The sequence below is a fragment of the Salvelinus namaycush genome, chromosome 23 (assembly GCF_016432855.1).
Source record: "Salvelinus namaycush isolate Seneca chromosome 23, SaNama_1.0, whole genome shotgun sequence".
NCBI lineage: Eukaryota > Metazoa > Chordata > Actinopteri > Salmoniformes > Salmonidae > Salvelinus > Salvelinus namaycush.
Genome location: NC_052329.1, coordinates 20,109,436 through 20,130,683, shown reverse-complemented (window position 1 = coordinate 20,130,683; position 21,248 = coordinate 20,109,436). Strand labels below are relative to the sequence as shown.

At 42.8% G+C, this 21,248-nt stretch overlaps 2 protein-coding genes across 2 annotated transcripts; one reads left to right on the top strand and one right to left on the bottom strand.

The window, feature by feature from the left end:
- Window positions 1-1,130: 1,130 nt before the first annotated feature.
- Window positions 1,131-15,715, bottom strand: LOC120018156 (ribosomal protein S6 kinase beta-1-like). The gene is made up of 15 exons (XM_038961190.1): window positions 15,566-15,715; window positions 14,450-14,493; window positions 14,198-14,318; window positions 13,999-14,067; window positions 13,297-13,444; window positions 12,709-12,766; window positions 12,366-12,466; window positions 10,553-10,643; window positions 10,332-10,422; window positions 10,105-10,212; window positions 9,960-10,022; window positions 9,622-9,699; window positions 9,418-9,525; window positions 2,135-2,247; window positions 1,131-2,027 (listed from the first exon to the last, which is right to left on the bottom strand). Exons 1-15 carry the CDS (start codon window positions 15,632-15,634, stop codon window positions 1,772-1,774), a joined length of 1,518 nt encoding a protein of 505 aa, XP_038817118.1. The 5' UTR covers window positions 15,635-15,715; the 3' UTR covers window positions 1,131-1,771.
- Window positions 15,227-20,721, top strand: tubd1 (tubulin, delta 1). The gene is made up of 8 exons (XM_038961191.1): window positions 15,227-16,087; window positions 16,186-16,333; window positions 17,804-18,020; window positions 18,839-19,070; window positions 19,226-19,390; window positions 19,651-19,791; window positions 19,914-20,097; window positions 20,236-20,721. Exons 1-8 carry the CDS (start codon window positions 15,937-15,939, stop codon window positions 20,336-20,338), a joined length of 1,341 nt encoding a protein of 446 aa, XP_038817119.1. The 5' UTR covers window positions 15,227-15,936; the 3' UTR covers window positions 20,339-20,721.
- The last annotated feature ends 527 nt before the right edge of the window (window positions 20,722-21,248 follow it).

The window sequence follows — 21,248 nt, the reverse complement described above, 5'->3', positions numbered from 1 at the left end:
TGAGTTTAAATGTTTTTGGCTAAGGTGTATGTAAACTTACGACTTAAACTGTATGTGTTATTTCATAGTTTGTGTTCACTATTATTCTACAATGTAGAAAATAGTAAAAATAAAGAAAAACCCTTGAATGAGTTGGTGTGTACAAAATGTTTGACTGGTACTGTATATAAACATGAACATTGGTGCGAAGACCAGTCTTGCATGCAGTGCATTTGGACCAAACTGTTCCCCGTTCTTTTGATCCAAATTTCTGGGGAGTATTATACCTCATATTTAAAGGGATACACCCAAATTACAAAATTACATTTGTTTCCTTACCCTGTAAGCAGTCTATGGACAAGGTATGACAGCAATCCAAATATATGGTTCATTATGAGTCTAAAATCTATCAGTATCATTGTTTTTAGGGGCGGCAGGTAGGCTAGTGGTTAGAGCATTGGGCCAGTAACCGAAAGGTTGCTAGATCTAATCCCCGAGCTGACAAGGTAAAAATCTGTCGTTCTGCAAATAAGAATTTGTTCTTAACTGACTTGCCTAGTTAATTTTTGGGAGGCAAAATCCAAACAAGTGCATCTAGTCATGCAGTACCACTTACCACCACGTAGCGGCAGCCCCAGTATGAGAAATGTATTTTCACCGAAGTTGGCAGCAGCCACCCAGTCTGGCTCTCAGTTTGGGTACTGCTGGTTTATAGGACAGAAGCAGAGATTTTTCCACAGCGAAGAGGACGTGACAATAATTTATACATGAGGTTGTTGATGCTGACAAATATTATTCAAGGCGAGCTGGTACGACAGGCTGGAAAAATGAGTTACTGACTTGAACATATTTACTTTATGCCAAGGTTTGCCAGGCAATTTAATCTAGGCAGGATACGAACCAGGAGATTTAACACGTTTTAAAGTCATAGTCCCGGGTCTTTGTCACAGCAATTCTAGTCCAACTAAGCAATGGTACCTTTCCAACATTTAAAAATACACTATGACAGTTATTATTCATGTTTACCATTATAGAAGATATGCATGTATTCATTTAGCTCTTACCCGACGCAACATTCTCTTCTCTATCAGCACAATAACAAATATAACCAAATGTCCCCATTTAGTAAGTAATTGACACTAAAAGTGAAAGAATGTAAAAAGTAAACATTTGTTTTTATTGATGCCCTCATGAATTGATCCATCATTGATATAGCACAGTAGATGCATTTATTTTGTATTAAGACATAAAGCTATGTTCAGAACCTCAGCTTATTGATAACCCTCCCAATCATATTTTTCAATTAACAATAATTCATGATTTCATTCTGAGCCAGGAAGCAATCTTCAAGAAATACTGTCAAATCTACTGTCAAATCTCCCAAGTGTTCAGTGGAAGCAATTAATTCCTCATAAGCATTCAATCATCAAACATGAAGCACTTTGGATGATATTTTATATACTGCACATTTTATACATGTTCTCATTCCTTTTTTCGTGGTAGGATGGAGTAATAAAAACAAGTTAAAGATCCAAAGTGATGCCCTGTCCCGCTGGTCCAGTCCTGCTAGGGGTCAGGGTGAAGAGGTCAAGGGGACCTGAGGGAGTGGCCCAGTCCACCGAGCTCAGCTGCAGCACACTGGAGGTTAAAGCCTGAGGGAGACTTCATGTAGTGATGGTGTGTAGAACTGAAATGTAATGTTTCATAGTCTCTAGTGTCTTTATATTTAAAAAAAATAAGAAGAAATATCAACAAAGAAATTTTTTAAAAATCCTCTAAGATGAGCTGCTGGTCATAGGTTAATGCGTAGATGCTCGGGCCGCTTGGCCATGACAGGGTAGGCTTGTTGTTTGAACTGGGACAGGTTGGCACCCGAAGGCTGGCGGATGGGAAGGGGCGCAGAGGCCTCAGAGCTGGCCTGCACTTCCATCTGTTCTGAGGCGGACACCTCCATGACCTGCTCCTGGGGCGACTGGAGACATAGAGAGGATCCGCCGGGCATCAAGGGGCCCCGGGGCCACACGTCACCAGCAGAGAACTTGAAAGGGCTGAAAAGGAATAGGGGACATACTATGACTATGTGATGATGTGGTATATTCAATGTTACTGCACAAGCTATGTAGGAACAGCCGTAGAGGCTGAAACGATGGAATACCTGACTGGTGTTCTTGGGCTCCCCAAAAAACGTCGGGGTGAGCGGATTTTTGGCTCAAATGAGAATTTTTCCTTGACGTTTTCAAGTACTGATGGAGCAACATACGTGAAGCCCTGCAGAAGCAATGACAGAGGGGTTATGGTCACCAGTACGGCCTACAAATGTATTAAGGAGAAATGAAGGTGAATTGTGTCATGATTTTGTATTATGAGCAAAATGAACACTCAACACATGTCCTATGCGATTACACAGGTTCAGAATTTGTGAAACATCACAGCACAGTTAAATTATATGGCACATGGAAATAATAAGAGGGTGGTTTACAGAGATAGGTGGGATGGACAGAGTAGCTGTTGGGTGGGTTTAAAAGCTCATGTTCTATAATAGTTATGACTCAAAACACGATGTATAATGTATAAAGCCGGACAAGTTGAATTACAGTTTCACGGATGCCCCGCGTTTTCTCCAAATCAGATGTGTTCTTTTTTGGGCAATATATGCGGCGCTTTGTTTATAATGCACTGTCCGCTCTTGAGGCTTTCCCATGTTGACGCGCTCAGACCATGCTCGAGCCTCGGATTGGACAGTGAAACACACTCTCTCACCTGCGGGCGACGTGCAGACGTTTCATTTCTCTCTCGTGCTGTCATGGCTGAAGCCAGCGCAAATTCCTAATATTCATGTGTCCAGGTTAAACGTGGGACGTCCCTCATTATAAACAAACAGTTGTTTAAATTCATGGTTAATGCGTAATTTTCAGATCTATTAGAAGCGATTAATAGACGAAACAATGTCATTGAACCAATTGGCCAGAGATCAGAGCATTCATCAGCAAAGACGCAGCGCAAGCTGATAGTATTTTGGACAAACAAATTGAAGTCAAAATGATTGATGAAATCGAAGTGTGTCAGCTGTATGGTGATTTGCGATTCATAACTTACATTTTACCGGTACTACCAGTAGTAGTAGGCAAGCCAATAACACCAAGATGGAATGCGTTTGAAGTGATGATGCGCCGCGGAGAACAGCTAGCATGTCCAGCAAAGTACATCGCTAGTGGCACACTAACACGGAACCCAAAACGATCGTGCATAAATGTATTTTGTCCCCCCACACCAAACGCGATCACGACACGTAGGTTAAAATATCAAAACAAACTCTGAACCAATTATATTCATTTGGGGACAAGTCGAAAAGCATTAAACATTTATGGCAATTTAGCTAGCACTTGCTAGCTAATTTGTCATTTTTAGCTAGCTTGCTGTTGCTAGCTAATTTGTCCTGGAATATAAACATTGAGTTGTTATTTTACCTGAAATGCACAAGGTCCTCTACTCCACACATAAAACGGTCAACTGAATCGTTTCTTGTCATCTCTCCTCATTCCAGACTTTTTCTTCTCTTGGCTTTATATTGCCATTGGCAACTTTCATAAATTAGATGCATTACCTCATCTTTCAATCACCCATGTGTGTATTACCAACGAGGAGATGGCACGTGGGTACCTGCTTCTATAAACTACTGAGGAGATGGGAGAGGCAGGACTTGCAGCGCGATCTGTGTCAGAAATAGAACTGACTTCTATTTTAGCCCTTGGCAGCGCAGACGCTCGTTGGCGCAATAATTGAATAACATATATTTCTAAATTTATTTTGCAACGCTCACGCACGCAATGCGAGCGGTGTAGTCAGCCTGTAACTTCGTGCAGATTAGCAGCTCCACAATGATCTGATCGATTGTCTCCAAGGTGGGGGCTTTTGGTGGCAGCCAGAAGAGACAATCAAAGGAGGATGCGGTGAGCAAAGTTACTGGGCTCGAATTTAGTCAACCTTGTTCTATATAGATGATGCATCTAATTGTGCATGTTATAAACCATTTTTTTGATGATAGGCTATACTCTATGGCTGGATTTATATTTTTTTCCTATGCTACATTAATTTGGCAGACCTAACTTGATTGACCCTCTTTCTACAAGGCCTAGTCTATGAGAGGCCTAATCATATTTGTATGAATATTTTATTAAACGCCTGTTGACGAGTCTACGATACGTAAAACACTAAACAAGAATGGTGTTCATGGGAGGACACCACAGAAGATGCCACTGCTGTCTAAAAAAAACATTGCTGTGCATCTGAAGTTTGCAAAAGAGCACCTGAATGTTCCACAGCGCTACTGGCAAAATATTCTGTGGAGAGATTAAACTAAAGTTTAGTTGTTTGTAAGGAACACACAACACTATGTGTTGAGAAAAAATGGCACATAACACCAACATCAAAACCTCATCCCAACTGTAAAGTATGGTGGAGGGAGAATCATGTTTTGGGGCTGCTTTGCTGCCTCAGGGCCTGTACCGCTTGCCATCATCAACGGAAAAATAAATTCAAGTTTATCAAGACATTTTGCAGGAGAATGTAAGGCCATCTGTCTGTCAATTGAAGCTCAGTTGTGTATGCAACAGGTCAATGAACCAAAACACAGAAGTAAATGGCTTTAACAGAAGGAAATACGCCTTCTGGAGTGGCCCAGTCAGAGTCCTGACCTCAACCCTTTCTACTTCCGGCGCCGACCGAGATGGCCGCCTCGCTTCGCGTTCCTAGGAAACTATGCAGTATTTTGTTTTTTTATGTGTTATTCCTTACATTGGTACCCCAGGTAATCTTAGGTTTCATTATATTCAGTAGTTCCTCCCGACTGTATGTAAGAGCAACGTCAACTCACCATCGTTACAACCAGGAATATGACTCTCCCGAAGCGGATCCTGTGTTTTGTCTTCCACCCAATACAATAGATCTGATCCCAGCCGGTGACCCTAAACAACGACGCCGTAAAAGGGGCAAACGAAGCGGTCTCCTGGTCAGGCTTCGGAGACGGGCACATCGCGCTCCACTCCCTAGCATACTACTCGCCAATGTCCAGTCTCTTGACAATAAGGTTGATGAAATCCGAGCAAGGGTAACATTCCAGAGAGACATCAGGGATTGTAACGTTCTTTGCTTCACGGAAACATGGCTCACTCGAGAGACGCTAACGGAGTCGGTGCAGCCAGCTGGTTTCTTCACGCATCGCGCCGACAGAAACAAACATCTTTCTGGTAAGAAGAGGGGCGGGGGTGTATGCCTTATGATTAACGAGACGTGGTGTGATCATAACAACATACAGGAACTCAAGTCATTCTGTTCACCAGATTTAGAATTCCTCACAATCAAATGTCGCCCGCATTATCTACCAAGGGAATTCTCTTCGATTATAATCACAGCCGTATATATTCCCCCCCAAGCAGACACATCGATGGCCCTGAACGAACTTTATCTGACTCTTTGTAAACTGGAAACCACACACCCTGAGGCTGCATTCATCGTAGCTGGGGATTTTAACAAGGCTAATCTGAAAACAAAACTCCCTAAATTCTATCAGCATATCGATTGTGCTACCAGGGCTGGTAAAACCTTGGATCATTGTTATACTAACTTCCGCGACGCATATAAGGCCCTCCCCCGCCCTCCTTTCGGAAAAGCTGACCACGACTCCATTTTGTTGCTTCCAGCCTACAAACAGAAACAGCAAGCTCCCGCGCTCAGGTCTGTTCAACGCTGGTCCGACCAATCTGATTCCACGCTTCAAGACTGCTTCGATCACGTGGATTGGGATATGTTCCGCATTGCGTCCAACAACAACATTGACGAATACGCTGATTCGGTGAGCGAGTTCATTAGAAAGTGCATTGACGATGTCGTACCCACAGCAATGATTAAAACATTCCCAAACCAGAAACCGTGGATTGATGGCAGCATTCGCGTGAAACTGAAAGCGCGAAGCACTGCTTTTAACCAGGGCAAGGTGACCGGAAACATGACCGAATACAAATAGTGTAGCTATTCCCTCCGCAAGGCAATCAAACAAGCTAAGTCCCAGTATAGAGACAAAGTAGAGTCGCAATTCAACAGCTCAGACACAAGAGGTATGTGGCAGGGTCTACAGTCAATCACGGATTACAAAATGAAAACCAGCCCCGTCGTGGACCAGGATGTCTTGCTCCCAGACAGACTAAATAACTTTTTTGCTCGCTTTGAGAACAATACAGTGCCACTGACACGGCCCGCTACCAAAACCTGCGGGCTCTCCTTCACTGCAGCCGAGGTGAGTAAAACATTTAAACGTGTTAACCCTCGCAAGGCTGCAGGCCCAGACGGCATTCCCAGCCGCGTCCTCAGAGCATGCGCAGACCAGCTGGCTGGTGTGTTTAAGGACATATTCAATCAATCCTTATCCCAGTCTGCTGTTCCCACATGCTTCAAGAGGGCCACCATTGTTCCTGTTCCCAAGAAAGCTAAGGTAACTGAGCTAAACGACTACCGCCCCGTAGCACTCACTTCCGTCATCATGAAGTGCTTTGAGAGACTAGTCAAGGACCATATCACCTCCACCCTACCTGACACCCTAGACCCACTCCAATTTGCTTACCGACCCAATAGGTCCACAGACGACGCAATCGCAACCACACTGCACACTGCACTAACCCATCTGGACAAGAGGAATACCTATGTGAGAATGCTGTTCATCGACTACAGCTCAGCATTTAACACCATAGTACCCTCCAAACTCGTCATCAAGCTCGAGACCCTGGGTCTCGACCCCGCCCTGTGCAACTGGGTCCTGGACTTCCTGACGGGCCGCCCCCAGGTGGTGAGGGTAGGTAACATCTCCACCCCGCTGATCCTCAACACTGGGGCCCCACAAGGGTGCGTTCTGAGCCCTCTCCTGTACTCCCTGTTCACCCACGACTGCGTGGCCATGCACGCCTCCAACTCAATCATCAAGTTTGCGGACGACACTACAGTGGTAGGCTTGATTACCAACAACGACGAGACGGCCTACAGGGAGGAGGTGAGGGCCCTCGGAGTGTGGTGTCAGGAAAATAACCTCACACTCAACGTCAACAAAACAAAGGAGATGATTGTGGACTTCAGGAAACAGCAGAGGGAGCACCCCCCTATCCACATCGACAGGACAGTAGTGGAGAAGGTGGAAAGTTTTAAGTTCCTCGGTGTACACATCACGGACAAACTGAATTGGTCCACCCACACAGACAGCGTTGTGAAGAAGGCGCAGCAGCGCCTCTTCAACCTCAGGAGGCTGAAGAAATTTGGCTTGTCACCAAAAGCACTCACAAACTTCTACAGATGCACAATCGAGAGCATCCTGTCGGGCTGTATCACCGCCTGGTACGGCAACTGCTCCGCCCACAACCGTAAGGCTCTCCAGAGGGTAGTGAGGTCTGCACAACGCATCACCGGGGGCAAACTACCTGCCCTCCAGGACACCTACACCACCTGATGTCACAGGAAGGCCATAAAGATCATCAAGGACAACAACCACCCGAGCCACTGCCTGTTCACCCCGCTATCATCCAGAAGGCGAGGTCAGTACAGGTGCATCAAAGCAGGGACCGAGAGACTGAAAAACAGCTTCTATCTCAAGGCCATCAGACTGTTAAACAGCCACCACTAACATTTAGTGGCCGCTGCCAACATACTGACTCAACTCCAGCCACTTTAATAATGGGAATTGATGGAAATTATGTAAAAATGTATCACTAGCCACTTTAAACAATGCCACTTAATATGTTTACATACCCTACATTACTCATCTCATATGTATATACTGTACTGTATATCATCCACTGCATCTTGCCATCTTTATGTAATACATGTATCACTAGCCACTTTAAACTATGCCACTTTATGTTTACATACCCTACATTACTCATCTCATATGTATATACTGTACTCTATACCATCTACTGCATCTTGCCTATGCCGTTCTGTACCATCACTCATTCATATATCTTTATGTACATATTCTTTATCCCTTTACACTTGTGTGTATAAGGTAGTAGTTGTGGAATTGTTAGGTTAGATTACTTGTTGGTTATTACTGCATTGTCGGAACTAGAAGCACAAGCATTTCGCTACACTCGCATTAACATCTGCTAACCATGTGTGTGTGACAAATAAAATTTGATTTGATTTGAACCCAATTGAGATACTGTGGCATGACCTCAAGAGAGCAGTTAACACCAGACATCCCAAGAATATTGCTTAACTGAAACAGTTTTGTAAAGAGGAATGGTCAAAATTCCTCCTGACCTCTGAGCAGATCGGATCCGCAACTACAGAAAAGGTTTGGTTGAGGTTATTGCTGCCAAAGGAGGGTCAAACAGTTATTAAATCCAAGGGTTCACAAACCTTTCCTACCCTGTACTGTGAATGTTTACACGGTGTGTTCAATAAAGACATAAACTTATAATTGTTTGTGTGTTATTAGTTTAAGAACAATGGGTTTGTCTATTGTTGTGACTTAGATGAAGATCAGATAACATTTTATAACCAATTTATGCAGAAATCCAGGTAATTCCAAAGGGTTCACATACTTTTTCTTGACACTATGTATACTGAACAAAAGCTTATTTTTCTCAGTCTGTGCATAAATGTGTTTACATCCCTGTTAGTGAGCATTTCTCCTTTGCCAAGATAATCCATCCACCTGACGACAGGTGTGGCATATCAAGAAGCTGATTAAACAGCATGATCAATACTCAGATGCACCTAGTGCGGGGGACAATAAAAGGCCACTGAAATGTGCAGTTGTCACACAACACAATGCTACAGATGTCTCAAGTTTTAAGGGAGCATGCGATTGTCCACCAGAGATGTTGCCAGATAATTAAATGTTAATTTCTCTACTATAAGCCGCTTCAAGTCGGTTAGAGAATTTGGCAGCACGTCCAACCGGCCTCACAACCGCAGACCACGTGTAACCAATCCAGCCCAGGACCTCCACATGCGGGATCGTCTGAGACCAGCCACCCAGACAGCTGATGAAACTGAGGAGTATTTCTGTCTGTAATAAAGCCCTTTTGTGGGGGGAAAATCATTCCGATTGGCTGGGTCGGGCTCCCCAGTGGGTGGGCCTGTTGCCCAAGTGGGCTGGCCTATGCCCTCCCAGGCACACCCATGGCTGCACCCCTGCCCAGTCATGTGAAATCCATAGATTAGGGCCTAATGAATTCATTTCAATTGGCTGATTTCCTTATATGAATTTTAACTCAGTAGAATCGTTGAAATTGTTTTGTTTATATTTTTGTTCAGTATAAAATGTCTTTAGAATGTGCATGTAACAAAGAAAGAAAAAGCTGTAAAAACAAAGGGGTGGTGGACAGGCCAAAAAACAAATAATAATAAAATAAAAAATGTAATCCCTAACAAGATATGTAGCCGTCTTACCAGAAAGGCTTGGTTAGCGCTTTCACTCAGCGTGGAGTCGTCTGGGCTGTCTACTGGTGTCTGGCTGGTGAACTTAGAGTCAAACTGGCTCACATCTTCAGCGGATTGCTATGGATACAAGAAATCAGGTGTGTTACAGAGTCTAACGCCTGTGAGAGCTTGAAAGGTTGTCTAAAACAAAACGGAAGCTCTTCTGCTGCTTACCAGGAAAGGCTTGAATGGAGGCTCCACTTTCCTGGCCAGGAGCTCTTCCCAGTTAATGTGTCGGAAGAAGGGATGAGCCTAAGGAAAGATCATCAGAAAATAATTATAACAATAGCTTTTAAATTTCAATACTTCCCTTTCCCTTCTCACTTTTGAACACTTCAATTTAGGGTCATCTTCTGTTGTTTTATGATCAAAGGCTTGAGATAGAAAGTGGTGCTTGCAAGAATGGGGTAAAATCTGAAACTCTCCTGCCCTCAAGGATGAAGTTACAGTTTATTCTTGACAGCATCAAGTCACTCCATCCAAAATCGGTCCATTCCTTCGCTTGTTCTCACCTGCACCTCTGTAGCATCTCCAGCCCCTGCTCCAAGTCTTGACGAGGCATTTCTCTTCAGCAGCTGAAAGACAAGAACTAGTATAAATACATAAGTGATTACAAAAATGAAAATAAAAAGGTAAAATGTTTAAACAAGTAGTCACCCTTTTCAGGAGATCTCTGGCTTCTTGTGTGAGGTAGGGTGGGAGGTTCAGCTTGCATTTTAAGATTTTGTCAATGGTCTTCTTCCTGTTTTCACCAGTGAAGGGTGGCTACATTTGAAGAAAGAACAAAATAATAACCTTGGGTCAACACCACTTGATTGTAATAGAAGTTGTTGTATTACCACATCATTATAAGCAGGAGGCTATGAGAGAAGTTTTGCACTCACCGCTCCAGTCAGCATATCGTACATAAGCGCTCCAAGACTCCACCAGTCTACTGCTCTGTTATGTCCACTTCTCATCAAGATCTCTGGGGCCCTGACACAACATCCATTTTTTTATACCTATTTTCATGATAGACTGAGGCAGTCACTATATAAAAATTGCACAGCTTTCAACAGATTTACATGAAGAACAGGTGGTGTGTATTTTACAAAGTGTGACTTACATGTACTCTATGGTGCCACAGAAAGTATGGGTGACTGTGCCACCGTGGATGGACTCTTTACACAGCCCAAAGTCAGTCAATTTCACATGACCTGGAAAAACACAACACAGAAACAAGTCAGTCAATTTCACTTTGAGGTGGATATGCAGAACATTTAGTAAATTACATTTCCTGCGGAATAATGTTGTGTCTTATATTGATGGGGAGGAAATCAAGTTATATATCGCAATATTATTTTATATATTTGCTACTGTAGGTAGCATTAGCTAGCACTAGTCAGCTGTTAGCCAAAACTCTGGTGTTTGTCATCCTATAGCTTGTTCCCCATCTTTTTATTTTATTTTTTAAAATACATTTTACCCCCCTTTTTCTCCCCAATTTTCGTGGTATCCAATCGCTAGTAATTACTATCTTGTCTCATCGCTACAACTCCCGTACGGGCTCGGGAGAGACGAAGGTCGAAAGCCATGCGTCCTCCGAAGCACAACCCAACCAAGCCGCACTGCTTCTTAACACAGCGCGCCTCTAACCCGGAAGCCAGCCGCACCAATGTGTCGGAGGAAACACCGTGCACCTGGCCCCCTTGGTTAGCGCGCACTGCGCCCGGCCCGCCACAGGAGTCGCTGGAGCGCGATGAGACAAGGATATCCCTACCGGCCAAACCCTCCCTAACCCGGACGACGCTAGCCCAATTGTGCGTCGCCCCACGGACCTCCCGGTCACGGCCGGCTGCGACAGAGCCTGGGCGCGAACCCAGAGACTCTGGTGGCGCAGCTAGCGCTGCGATGCAGTGCCCTAGCCCACTGCGCCACCCGGGAGGCCCCTGTTCCCCATCTTTTTAAATAGTGTTGAAACATGTTTTCACCACTTATTTCCATGACTGATAAAAACTCGTTTTCACATGCCCTCTTGTCTCTCAGCAGCAGACTCACATGCTGACCAGACCGGACACGTCGAGTGCGCGAGCGTCGCAAAATACATTTAGAAATCCATGTTATTCAATTATTGCACCCACACTGCTCGATAACGAGCATCTGCGTTGCCAAGGGCTAAAATAGAAGTCATTCCTATTTCTGACGCAGATTGCGCTGAAAGTCCTGCCTCTCCCATCTCCTCATTGGTTTATAGAAGCAGGTACCCACGTGCCATCTTCTCATTGGTTATACCCACGTTGGTGATTGAAAGACATTTTTTTTTGCCGGTAGTCGTGGTAATACTATGAAAGTTTAGATGCGATCACCATATAAGTTCAACGATGAAAAAGCCTGGAAGGAGGAGAGATGACTAGAAACGATTCGGTTGGCTGTTTTATGTGTGGATTAATTTGTCGGAGTAGAGGACCTTGTGCAGTTCAGGTAAAATAACAATTAAATGTTTATATCCCAGCACAAATTAGCTAGCAACAGCAAGCTAGCTAAATAGGACAAATTAGCTAGCAAGTGCAAGCTAACTAGCTAAATTGCCATACATATTTAATGCTTTTCGACCTGTCCCCAAATTAATGTCATTGGTTCAGAGTTTGTTTTGATATTTTAACCTGCGTGTCGTGATCGCTTTTGGTGTAGGAGGACAAAATACATTCGCAATACATATTGAATCGTGAAAATCACAACCCATATCGAATCAGCACCTCAGCGCGTCTCATGAGGTCCCTGGCAATCCCCAGCCCTAATGTCTAACATGAAGTGCATATACAAGCACAAATGTGGATGTATTTACAGCTAATGTAGCATCGAATATTGTCTGACTTGCAGTGAACATGATTGCAACTCAGGACGTTTGTTCTGATATCCTTGCCCAGCTCCAGCATTACCTTGGTTGTTAAGCATGATGTTTTCAGGCTTCAGGTCTCTATAGATGATGCCTTTCTGGTGCAGATGGCCCAGAGCCATGGAGATTTCTGCCAGGTAAAAACTGCAGATAAGAAAGAGACCACATTTACATTGTATATACACACACTATACTAAATTATTTTCTCTGCCAGGCACAGCCAAAACCTGGTACCCTGATCTTCAGTTTACTGCTTTTATAAATTGCATTTTCCCTTTCACCAACTACATACTGGTGTAGGATATTCCAAAGAAGTGTCTTAGTGCAGTGGATGTAAGAAAACTGCCACTGGTATGACAATATTGCCTTTCGTCTTCTCTACTCACCAGGCTGTGTCTTCCATAAAAATCCCCTCTCTTTCCAGTTGCATAAACAGCTCTCCACCTGAAAATTACAACAAAATTTATTAAAACTGAAACAGACATTAAAAAAAAATATGCAATTGTAGTGTTGTACAAATGCACAAAATAATTGTGGGGAGACTACACCAAATCAACCCATTTACATTTTGAATCCTGACATTGACTGAATTTCAAATACCATAGTGTGCATCAACTCTAGATGTGCACAGACAGGAAGGGATGGTAGACAGGATATAGACACTATTACATACATTATGGTTAGATGTAATGAGCAGAGGCCCATTAAGTGTTGATGTAAAGTATGCAAAGGCCAACATCCTGTGTGTGACAACCAATTCAGATGATATGAATCATCATTTTGGTGAAACCATCCTTTGGTCTAAGAAAAGAAACCATCTGCATGACTGGGACTGCTAATATGGAAGGAGATTCAGTCTGACTCCCCAGCAACTCTTGGGCAACAGGAAGAGTGTGGAAAGAATGGATGGTTGTTTATCTTCTGCTGAATAGGTCGTTTGGTGTAACTGCCTTTGTGACCCCTGATTTACTGACCGCTGAGGTACTCCAGGATGAGGTACAGCTTTCCCCCTGTCTGGAAGGCGTAGATGAGATCCACGATGAAAGGATGCTTCACTTCCTCCAGGATGTTCCTCTCCGCCTTGGTGTGGGCAGTGTCCTTAGCATTGCGTACAATCATAGCCTGCGAGGCCCCAAAACATTCATGACCATTAGTCACGCTATTACCGCTAGTCTGCCATTTCAAAAGCCACATGATAAAATACATTTCATTATCAGTTCACGACAAGCAGCCACTGTCAAGAATGTGCTAACACTGAACTCAGTGTTGCTTAGAATAGTTCTGTTTGAAATTAAGCAATTGGTTTTTCAGTGCATTTTTGTAGCATAGCTTGTTGGACAAATCTTGATGAAGAGGTATGTGACTGCATCTGTCATTAAAGTCCATTTCACTTTCACTGATCAAGCAAAAAAACTTTCTATTGTGCAAAATCTAATGGACTGAGACAGCTTCTTAACAGCCAAGTCTGCAGCAGCGAAGATGGCTAACTACCAACAAGACCTTACCCACCAACAGGCTTCAAGGAAATATTTGTACACAGAAGCAACATAAAACAATGTATATTTGTCATATTTACTAAGTTTGAGACAAAATTGAGAGACACTTAAGGGCTATGCATGCTGCCAATGATATACTAAATGTAAATAAACGTGTGTTTGAATGTTGTTTTTAGGTACCTTCTTTAAAACCTTCATTGCAAATATCTTCCCCGATGCTGCTCCAGCAACTTTTCGAACTTGAAAAACCTACAAAAAGAAAAAGGGAATAACCAGTTCAACACAATGGGCCACGCCAAATAATGACAAGTGTGACATGGAATTAAAAAATGTCATAAAAGTAATCTTATGAAAATAAATTTGAATAAGAGGAGGATACCTTTCCATAACCGCCCTTTCCCAACACTCGCAGCAGTTCAAAACACTCCGGCCTGATGTTCTCTGTTCCTTGATTGACGTTGTCCTCAGATATCTCAATCTTCTCACAGCCGTCCATATTGCTGGGGAAAGAAGTCATGCAATTATATGCTCACTTTCAATACACTGACAGTAGCAAGGTACAATTACTATAACTACTCAACATAATGATTTAATCGACCAGGCCTTCATAATGCTAAGTGTCAACACTTACAATTCAAAGCCGCTGCACTGGTCCATGAAATCGTTGATCTGAGTCTGACAGAAAATGTGAATTAGCACATTGTAAAAACAAATCTGCTTTATAACTGAAATCACTGCAGAGCCATAGAACCGCAGTAGCATGTCATTAGATTCAACAGGAATGTTGATTATATTTTAAAAGTGTTCAATCTTAGACGCAAGGACAACTGAAATCAATACAATATTAGTTAAAACATGAAGTCAACACAAGCCAACATGCGAGAGCATACCATCATGTGAAAGCAGGTTAAATTAAAATCTGTATTGTCTACATTTAATTCAGAACCCTGGATAGCGGATCTTGAGCTGTAGACTGCTTTTCTTGACAGCCTTGGAATTTACCCCTAATTTACGTTTATTATGTTATAAATGTTAACAAATCTTTATGGAGGTAAATATTTTACACCCCAAAAAACTTGTTACGTGATATTCTGTGTTGCCCAAAATCCTTGACAAAGGGCACTGAACATGAGATGCGATTACTTACGAAATGTTTACGCTAAAGTTGTCATTCTTGGTAGCTAACTGTCAGTGCATGAATAGTTATTTCATACCATTTAAACATGGCCCTATACAACCAACTCACTAGCTAGTTGTCGCAAATTGTTCATAGATAGACCTATCAGAACTGTGGATGTCCACTATAACCATGATTAAAAGCTTGTCCAAATTGGGATCTGCCTGTGTCCACATAAGGACCTCCAGTCCATATTGTTCCGAACTGCCAAAATAAACTGTTGCACGCCAGCAACCAAAGCACGCTTGCCTTTGCTGCACAGACTGTCTAGCAAGTTTGAAAATAGTATATTCGATATTAGTATAACGCGTTACGTATGCAAATGTCGTAATGCAATGTATAACAACTATCTCGCGAAAGCTGAGAACAAGTGACAGCTCATGAGTGTTAATTTAGCTGGTTGATCTATGCGGCTAGCTAATGTTAGCTGGTAGCATTGTCAAAATTGGGCCTAATGCATTGGCAACAAACCAAGACGACAGGCCTATACCTAGTAAGCTAGCTAACATGGCTATTAGCAGTTACATCGAATACTCGTGCAACCACACGCGACATAATCGAGCAAATTACCTCCTCGAGCTCATCGTCGGAGTCATTTTCCTCCGGCTGATCCAAATCGATGTCGAATATACCCGCCATCGCTGATCTCGTTCAGTCCGTGAAAATAGCTCGCGTTCCCCGCCTCATGGACAAACACACACCGCGGCCATAACCGGCTACTACACAGAGCATGCGCACCACGCAACCAACCAAGTGAAGCGCGGACATGATCGATTTGTTGCAGGAAACGCGGCGAGCTTCAAACCAGACTGGAATAAAAACATAAAACTGTCATTGACAGTTGGAGGAAACATAGCTAGCAAGTTTATTTTCCACACATAATCATTGAACATTTAGGCGAACATACTTGAAAACAACAGCTTTTGCAAGCAGGAATAGTAATGTCCATCGTGACAGTACAACTTGGACAATGTGGCAACCAGGTAGGCCAAGAGTTGTTCGAGGTGATCAGCAATGATGCAAATGATACGCAAAGAAAGGTTTACAGTGAATGCAGCAGTGAGCGGTTCTTCAATGAGACTGCAAATAGAGGTAAGTTAGCTATTCCTAATGATAATAAGCTGGTGTACCTCTTCTAACATGTAAACTTAACAGATGTGTATTTAACATTTAATGGTGTCGTTGCACAGAACTCGTGGCAAGGTCAGTGCTGATTGACATGGAACCCAAAGTCATCTCACAGAGTATTGCAAAGACTGCCAAATCTGGGAAGTGGAGATATGGGGACCGTTCACACTTCAGTCAGAAACAGGGTTCTGGAAACAACTGGGCAAATGGGTAAGGATGTTTTCAATGTGCAGAATTTGTTTGGAGGGGCTGGCCACCTTGTAATTATAATGGCTCTGACGTGACATGAAAAACTGGTAAGGTGACATCATGTACAGTGCATTCAGAAAGTATTCACACCCCTTGACTTTTTCCAAATTTTTGGAAACGTTACGTTACAGCCTTATTCTAAAATTGATAAAGTAAAAATGTTTCCTAATCGAGCTACACACAATGTCCCATAATGACAAAGTGAAAACAGGTTATTAGAAATAACAAACAGAAATACCTTATTTACATAAGTATTCAGACCCTTTGCTATGAGACTCTAAATTGTGGCCGCCATCATTCTTAAATGGAAGAATGTTGGAACAACCAAGACTCTGCCTAGAGCTGGCCGCCCGGCCAAACTGAGCAATCGGGGGAGAAGGGCCTTAGTCAGGGAGGTGACCAAGAACCCGATGTACACTCTGACAGAGTTCCAGAGTTCCTCTGTGGAGATGGGAGAACCTTCCAGAAGGACAACCATCTCTGCAGCACTCCACCAATCAGGCTTTTATGGTAGAGTGGCCAGACAGAAGCCACTCCTCAGTAAAAGGCACATGACAGCCCGCTTGGAATTTGCCAAAAAGCACCTAAAGGACTCAGACCATGAGAAACAACATTCTTTGTTCTGTCAGGAGGAAACCTGGCACCATCTGTATGGTGAAGCATGGTGGTGGCAGCATCATGCTGTGAGGATGTTTTTCAGCGACAGGGACTGGGAGACTAGTCAGGATCGAGGGAAAGATGAACGGAGCAAGGTATAGAGAGATCCTTGACGAAAACCTGCTCCAGAGCGCTCAGGACCTCAGACTGGGTCGAAGCTTCACCTTCCAACAGGACAATGACCCTGAGCACACAGCCAAGACAACGCAGGAGTGGCTTCGGGACAAGTCTCTGCATGTCCTTGAGTGGCCCAGCCAGAGCCCAGGCTTGAACCCGATCAAACATCTTTGGAGAGACCTGAAAACAGCCGTGCAGCGATGCTCCCCATCCAACCTGAAAGAGCTTGAGATGATCTGCAGAGAAGAATGGGAGAAACTCCCCAAATACAGGTGTGCCAAGCTTCTAGCGTCATACCCAAGAAGACTTGAGGCTCTAATCGCTGCCAAAGGTGCTTCAACAAAGTACTAAGTGAAGGGTCTGAATACTTATGTAAATGTGATATTTCTGTTTTTTATTCTTAATACATTTGCAAAAGTTTCTAAAAACCTGTTTTTGCTTTGTCATTATTGGGTATTGTGTGTAGTTTGATGAGGGGGGGGAACTATTTAATCCATTTTAGAATAAGGCTGTAATGTAACAAAATGTGGAAAAAGTCAAGGGGTCTGAGTACTTTCCGAATGCACTGTAGTTAGGAAAAACTATGCCCCGCACCTGACAGCAGTGTCCATAGCACTATAATATGACAACACTGTGTTTTCTTTTCTTTGCGTGTAGATACTGTGTCCATGGACCGCGTCATGAGGAGGTAGTGATGGACATTGTGAGGAGGGAGGTGGAGCACTGTGACTGTCTGGCAGGAATCATGGCCATGATGAGTGTGGCAGGGGGCACAGGGTCAGGGGTGGGCACATACGTTACTCAGTGTCTCCGGGACGCCTACCCAAACTCCTTCATCCTCAACCACCTGACATGGCCCTATGGCACTGGAGAGGTAAGAAGCTTGCTTCAGCACCTGCAAAACATCACAGATCTGTCAACAAATGTGTATATACAGTGCCTTCGGTCAAGTATTCAGACCCCTTGACTTTTTCCCACATTTTGTTACATTACAGCCTTATTCTAAAATTGATAAAATAAAACATTTTCCTCAGCAATCTATACACAATACACCATAATGACAAAGCAAAAACAGAAGGGAGAAACTCCCCAAATACACGTGTGCCAAGCTTGTAGCGTCATACCCAAGAAGACTCGGTTGTAATCGCTGCCAAAGGTGCTTCAACAAAGTACTGAGTAAATTGTTTGAATACTAATGTAAATGTAATATTTCCTTTTTTTAAATTTAAATTAGCAAACATTTCTAAACCTATTTTTGCTTTGTTATTATGGGGTATTGTGTGTAGATTGATGTGGACAAAAAACTATTTAATAGATTTTAGAATAGGACTGTAACGTAACAAAATGTGGAAAAAGTCAAGGGGTCTGAATACTTTCCGAATGCACTGTAAAGGCCTACCATTTATGTTTTACAATACAGACATATTTCCTATGGAATAAGAAAGTAATATTGCAAAGCATTTACTTTTTACATTTACATTTGTCATTTAAAAGACGCTCTTATCCAGAGCGACTTACAATTAGTGCATTCATCTTAAGATAGCTAGGTGAGACAACCACATTTCCAAAGTAGAAATGAAAAAAAAAATTGACAGTTACAATAATATCATTTTTGAAGGTAGAAACAACATCATCAGTACTCTTTGGATGACCAGTTTTCACTAATTGCTGTATTGTGCTTTCCTTTTGAAGGTGATAGTCCAGAACTACAACTCTGTGCTCACACTGTCACACCTCTACCAGCTCTCAGATGCCATCCTGGTTCACGAAAATGACACGGTTCACAAGATCTGTGCCCAGCTCATGAATATCAAACACATATCATTCAGGGACGTCAACAAAGTCATCGCCCACCAGCTAGGGAGTGTTCTGCAGCCTGCACTCACTGGTGACTCCCATGGTGTCTACAATAGAAACCCCATAGGTGAGCACTGAGCAGCATCAACACTGTACTCTAACAACACACATTCTGTACATATACACACATAAACATATGCCCCCTTGAAGTGTAGTAAGAGGACGAAACAAACCAGTGTGCCAGAAAGTCTTGAAGTTGCATATCACACACTGTGTTTCCAGGTGAACTGATGAGCAGCCTGGTGTGTCACCCAGAGTACAAGCTTCTCAGCGTGTGCAACATTCCCCAGGTGTCCAGCTCCTCTATGGCTTACAGCATGTTCACCTGGCCGGGCCTGCTCAAACATCTACGTCAGATGCTCATTGCCAACTCCAAAATGGAGGAAGGCAAGTGTTGTGTTCTCATAGTGCTGTAATAGTGTTGAACACTAGGAGTCTGTATTGGCTAACTGTGAAATTCCAAATTAATCTATGTCCCCATGCAACTCAACATGGGTCTATTTATATTGATGCTGTTTAGTCATGAATTGTGTTCTGGGTTTTTTTGTGTAGCCATGCTAGTTTGTATCAGCTAGCTTCTCCATCATGTGTTTACTGTTTCATGTCCAGATGTTCATGTTAATGCTCTAAGGACTGTTATTTTTCAGGCATCGACTGGCAGGTGCGAGCCCCCTCTCTCCAGCCTGAAGGGATAGAGAGGACCAGGAGTCACAGACGACCAGGCTTCAACACCTCCCTGGCCAACCTGCTCATACTGCGGGGGAAGGATGTGAACAATGCAGAGATAAGTAAGAGACCAGTACATAGGTGTCTAACTACTATGGGACATCAGACTTTAATATAGATAGTAGTTGATTCTATTTTATTCATTTTAGAATCCAACAACTTTTGAATGTTTTTAAATCTATAGGTGGATTTCAGCATCCAAGTCTATATACCCCCTGGCTTCCAGCAGATGAGGCTTTCAGCATGTGGAAAACCCCAGTCCCCTTTAACAAGTATGAGAAGTCTGCTATACTGGTCAGCAACAGTCAGACTCTGCTGAGGCCTCTGGACAACATGGTGGGGAAAGCCTGGAACATGTTTGCCTCCAGGTACAGTTAGACACATCATGTAAAAAAGGCATGCATGTTCACTTATATTGAAGTTTTCCAATGCTAGACTTCTGATTTAAACTACCTCATTCCCAGGTTATTGGGTTTCCACATATTGATGTGTCTTTGCTTCCATAGGGCCTACATTCATCAATACACTAAGTTCGGGATCTCAGAGGAGGATTTCTTGGATAGCTTCACATCTCTTGAACAGGTCATCTCTAGCTACAGTCAACTTTGATGCTACGGTCTGCTTTGGACCAGTAAGATACTTTTTGGACATGACGAAAACCAGGATTCATTCCAACCGCAAATGTATGTACTTTCAAGGTAATTTCTGATTGAGCTAACATATGCAGTGTTTAGCGTAAATGTGGTCTCTGAACATTGCCTTTTAAACATGCATTGTGGACAAATTGCGTGATCAGATTGTATTTCGGCCTAAGCCAATAAAAACTTGCAGGGAGCTGATACTATATTGGCATGTTATTGGACATTACACACGTACTGTTCTCTTGTACCAAATGAGTCAGAGCATTAATGTTGAAAGAATTACATGTATAAATTCATTTTACAAAAATGTACAAATAAAATGCCATTATTCAAGTACATTGAGGGGTATAAATACAAGTAACACGTTTTATATGAACAAGGCTTTTTATTGAAGATTTTTCAGAAAAGACCACTAAATGCACACAAAACAGCCATGATGCCCTACAAAGATGTCTTTGTTGGGAAGGTAAGTTTGATTTGATCCATTAGCCACAAAAGGTACTTAAATTAGCACATGCTTTAAAAGGTTGTACCATAGTCAAGACAGCACTCTTCAGATGGTTAATACCCAGAACTTCAGACAGCTTACAGACTGTTGTCGCCATGTGATTCAAACAGTCAACACCAGTCTGATAAGCTATCTGACAGGATGGGAGAGGGAGTAAAATACCTGCAACAACCAGGACCAGGTCTTTACAAACCAGCTTCAGAAAACATATTTTCCGACAGGACAATAAGCATAGCAGTATCTGAAACAATAAGCCGTGATGATATACAACTCGCTCATATATCTAGTTTCAAATTACAACATCAATTCCATAGTTTCCTTTAAATACATTCTCCAATTTACAATATAGCGATCCATATGCTTTTTGAGA

What these genes read in the sequence shown, in the direction of transcription:
- LOC120018156 (XM_038961190.1), bottom strand. Translation starts at nt 15,634, where the DNA reads ATGGCGGGTATATTCGACATCGATTTGGATCAGCCGGAGGAAAATGAC. An exon ending in CAGTGCAGCGGCTTTGAATT is followed by an intron (nt 14,319 to 14,449) that starts GTAAGTGTTGAC and finishes TTCTTTCCCCAG; the next exon opens with CAATATGGACGGCTGTGAGA. An exon ending in GCGCTAACCAAGCCTTTCTG is followed by an intron (nt 2,248 to 9,417) that starts GTAAGACGGCTA and finishes TTGCTTCTGCAG; the next exon opens with GGCTTCACGTATGTTGCTCC.
- tubd1 (XM_038961191.1), top strand. Translation starts at nt 15,937, where the DNA reads ATGTCCATCGTGACAGTACAACTTGGACAATGTGGCAACCAGGTAGGC. An exon ending in CAATGAGACTGCAAATAGAG is followed by an intron (nt 16,088 to 16,185) that starts GTAAGTTAGCTA and finishes GTCGTTGCACAG; the next exon opens with AACTCGTGGCAAGGTCAGTG. An exon ending in CAACTCCAAAATGGAGGAAG is followed by an intron (nt 19,391 to 19,650) that starts GCAAGTGTTGTG and finishes GTTATTTTTCAG; the next exon opens with GCATCGACTGGCAGGTGCGA.